This window comes from Ictalurus furcatus, chromosome 9, assembly GCF_023375685.1.
Source record: "Ictalurus furcatus strain D&B chromosome 9, Billie_1.0, whole genome shotgun sequence".
NCBI lineage: Eukaryota > Metazoa > Chordata > Actinopteri > Siluriformes > Ictaluridae > Ictalurus > Ictalurus furcatus.
Window position 1 is genome coordinate 24,904,268 of NC_071263.1, and position 2,306 is coordinate 24,906,573.

At 41.0% G+C, this 2,306-nt stretch overlaps 1 protein-coding gene across 1 annotated transcript; it reads left to right on the forward strand.

Annotated features, from left to right (window-relative positions):
* The first annotated feature begins 263 nt into the window (after nt 1–263).
* Nucleotides 264–2,306, forward strand: id3 (inhibitor of DNA binding 3). The gene is made up of 3 exons (XM_053633771.1): nt 264–674; nt 817–902; nt 1,585–2,306. Exons 1-2 carry the CDS (start codon nt 378–380, stop codon nt 871–873), a joined length of 354 nt encoding a protein of 117 aa, XP_053489746.1. The 5' UTR covers nt 264–377; the 3' UTR covers nt 874–902; nt 1,585–2,306.

Consider the following 2,306-nt stretch of genomic DNA (forward strand, 5'->3'; position numbering starts at 1 on the left):
TTACTGACACTGAGCCGTTTGGGTTCACTGCCCTCAAATCTCCACTAGAATCCATCACCCAGATTATTTTCGGCAATTAGTTTATTAAAAACAGCTCTGTTCTGGCGGCTTTCCTCATTCCTACTACACGGCCTTCTGACTGACGCCTCGATTCGACCAATCACGAGTGAAAGAATCATTGGCTGTGGGTTTGTTTATTTTGCAGAAGAGGCGGAGCCACGCGCACACACACGCTATATAAATAGTGGGACAGGCGACAGCTGTGCGTCAGGTTCGAGTTGAGAGAGAGAGATAGAGTGAGCGAGCTACTACTACTACTACTACTACTGTGGATATCTGCGGCACTTGGATTTTTTCCTGTTGTAAAAGAAAAAAAAATGAAGGCGATCAGTCCTGTTCGCTCCGTGAGAAGTTGCTACGAGGCTGTGTGTTGTATCTCGGAGCAGAGTTTGTCCATCAGCCGGAGCAGGAGTCCCAGTGAGGAGCCGGTTGGCGCGCTGAACGACATGAACGACTGCTACTCCCGTCTGAAGGAGCTGGTCCCGAGCATCCCGCAGAATAAATCCGTCAGTCAGATCGAGATCCTTCAGCATGTCATCGACTATATTTTCGATCTCCAGATCGCGCTGGAAAGCCCTACAGGAGCTCCAGACATGCTGAAAGCGGCACTCAAGGTGAGTTTCCATCCTTCATCCTCCATGCTCCATCCTGGCTGTGATGGCCCTGATATACAAGACTTGGTTGTTGTTGTTTTGTTTTTGTTTGTTTGTTTTTTATGAATATGAATCATTTTTGTTCTTTCTCTTTTTTTGTCAGAGCTCAGAGATCAAGCACAGTCTGTCCAAAGAAAGTGATGGAGCTCTGTGCCATTAGAAGAGCGCGCGCCTCGAGTTTTTCCATCGGTAGGTTCAACTTTCTAAACCTGCATGCTTTCACACTCCCACTTTTATTTCACTCATACATGTTTTGGCTGGATAATAAGTAGGTTTTGGACAATATAAAGGGTTTGGGAAGTAGCTCACCTATTCACCTATTCCTCACATCACATCTCTCTTCATCGAGAAAGTTTTTGGGTCTGATTGACATGCTTCAATGTGCATTTTAGAAAGTACACCATATATTCTAATGGGTTTATTATCACTTATTTGGGAAAAAAAAATGAGTCATATATATATTATAAATATTTATAAAATTAGTAATGTTAACTCCTTAGACTTACTTTAAAGCATCCCACATTCTTCCTGTTAGTCATCAAGCCAGTCATCAAAAAGTTCACATCTCTATCTTTAGCCTTTTTTTTTTTTTTTTTTTTTTTTATGAGCTCACTTCCTGCTCATTTGTTCAGTAAGCATTTAAATCAAATGTAATCACTGTGAAAGTTCTTTGCTCTTTGCTACTTTAAAGATCTCGCAACAGAGCAGAGATTCCAGCTCTTATCAGCTTGGGTTAATGAAAGTTTTCCAGCCGGCGCCAGACTGTCTGCAGTTTGAATGGCTGTGTGTGTGTGTGTGTGTGTGTGATTGAGGGGGAGGAGAGAAAGGGAGAGCGCTGACTTCACTTTTCTCTTTCCCATCTATGTTGCAGGTGCAGGACAGAAACTTCTCCAGTCATGGACAAGAGAGAGGGAGTGAAGGGGCTGAACACACACACACACACACACACACACAAGGAGTACGGCTATTCAGAGTGTGGGAAAAGAACCTGCACCCCACTCGAACCATGCAGTCTTTGGTCACTGGACACTTGAACACACCAAAGCTGAAGATTTCTGAAGTTGAAGCTCTCTTATAAAGTTTTTTTGGTTTTGTTTAACTGTACAATCATTCCTCTTTTTGTGATGCTACAATCAGGCATTGTGTATTGCTGACTGGTTACATTCCAAGCTATTAGGACGACACACACTTTACATTCCTGAGTTACTCTGAGTCAGTCTCTCTCTCTCTCTCTCTCTCTCTCTCTCTCTCTCTCTCTCTCTCTCTCTCTCTCTGTGATAACACTGCAGTGTTTTAAAGTAATTTCCAATCCATTTGGTTATCAAATTATCTTTATCATTTAAGTATGTGTACATATATATATATTTTTTTTTTCCTTTTTCTTTTTTTGTTCGAGTCAGGTGTGTATGGATTATAAACAGATTATTATGTGAACTCTATAAATATAGAGTGAATTGTAAATGTTTGTGGGGATTCTACATTTCTGCAGACTGTATATGTATCTGCTGAGTTTTATAAACTCTCATCGGTTGTGTTTTTGTATACATTCAACTTTTTTGGCATAATGAAATAAATCACTTGAACAAAAATGAA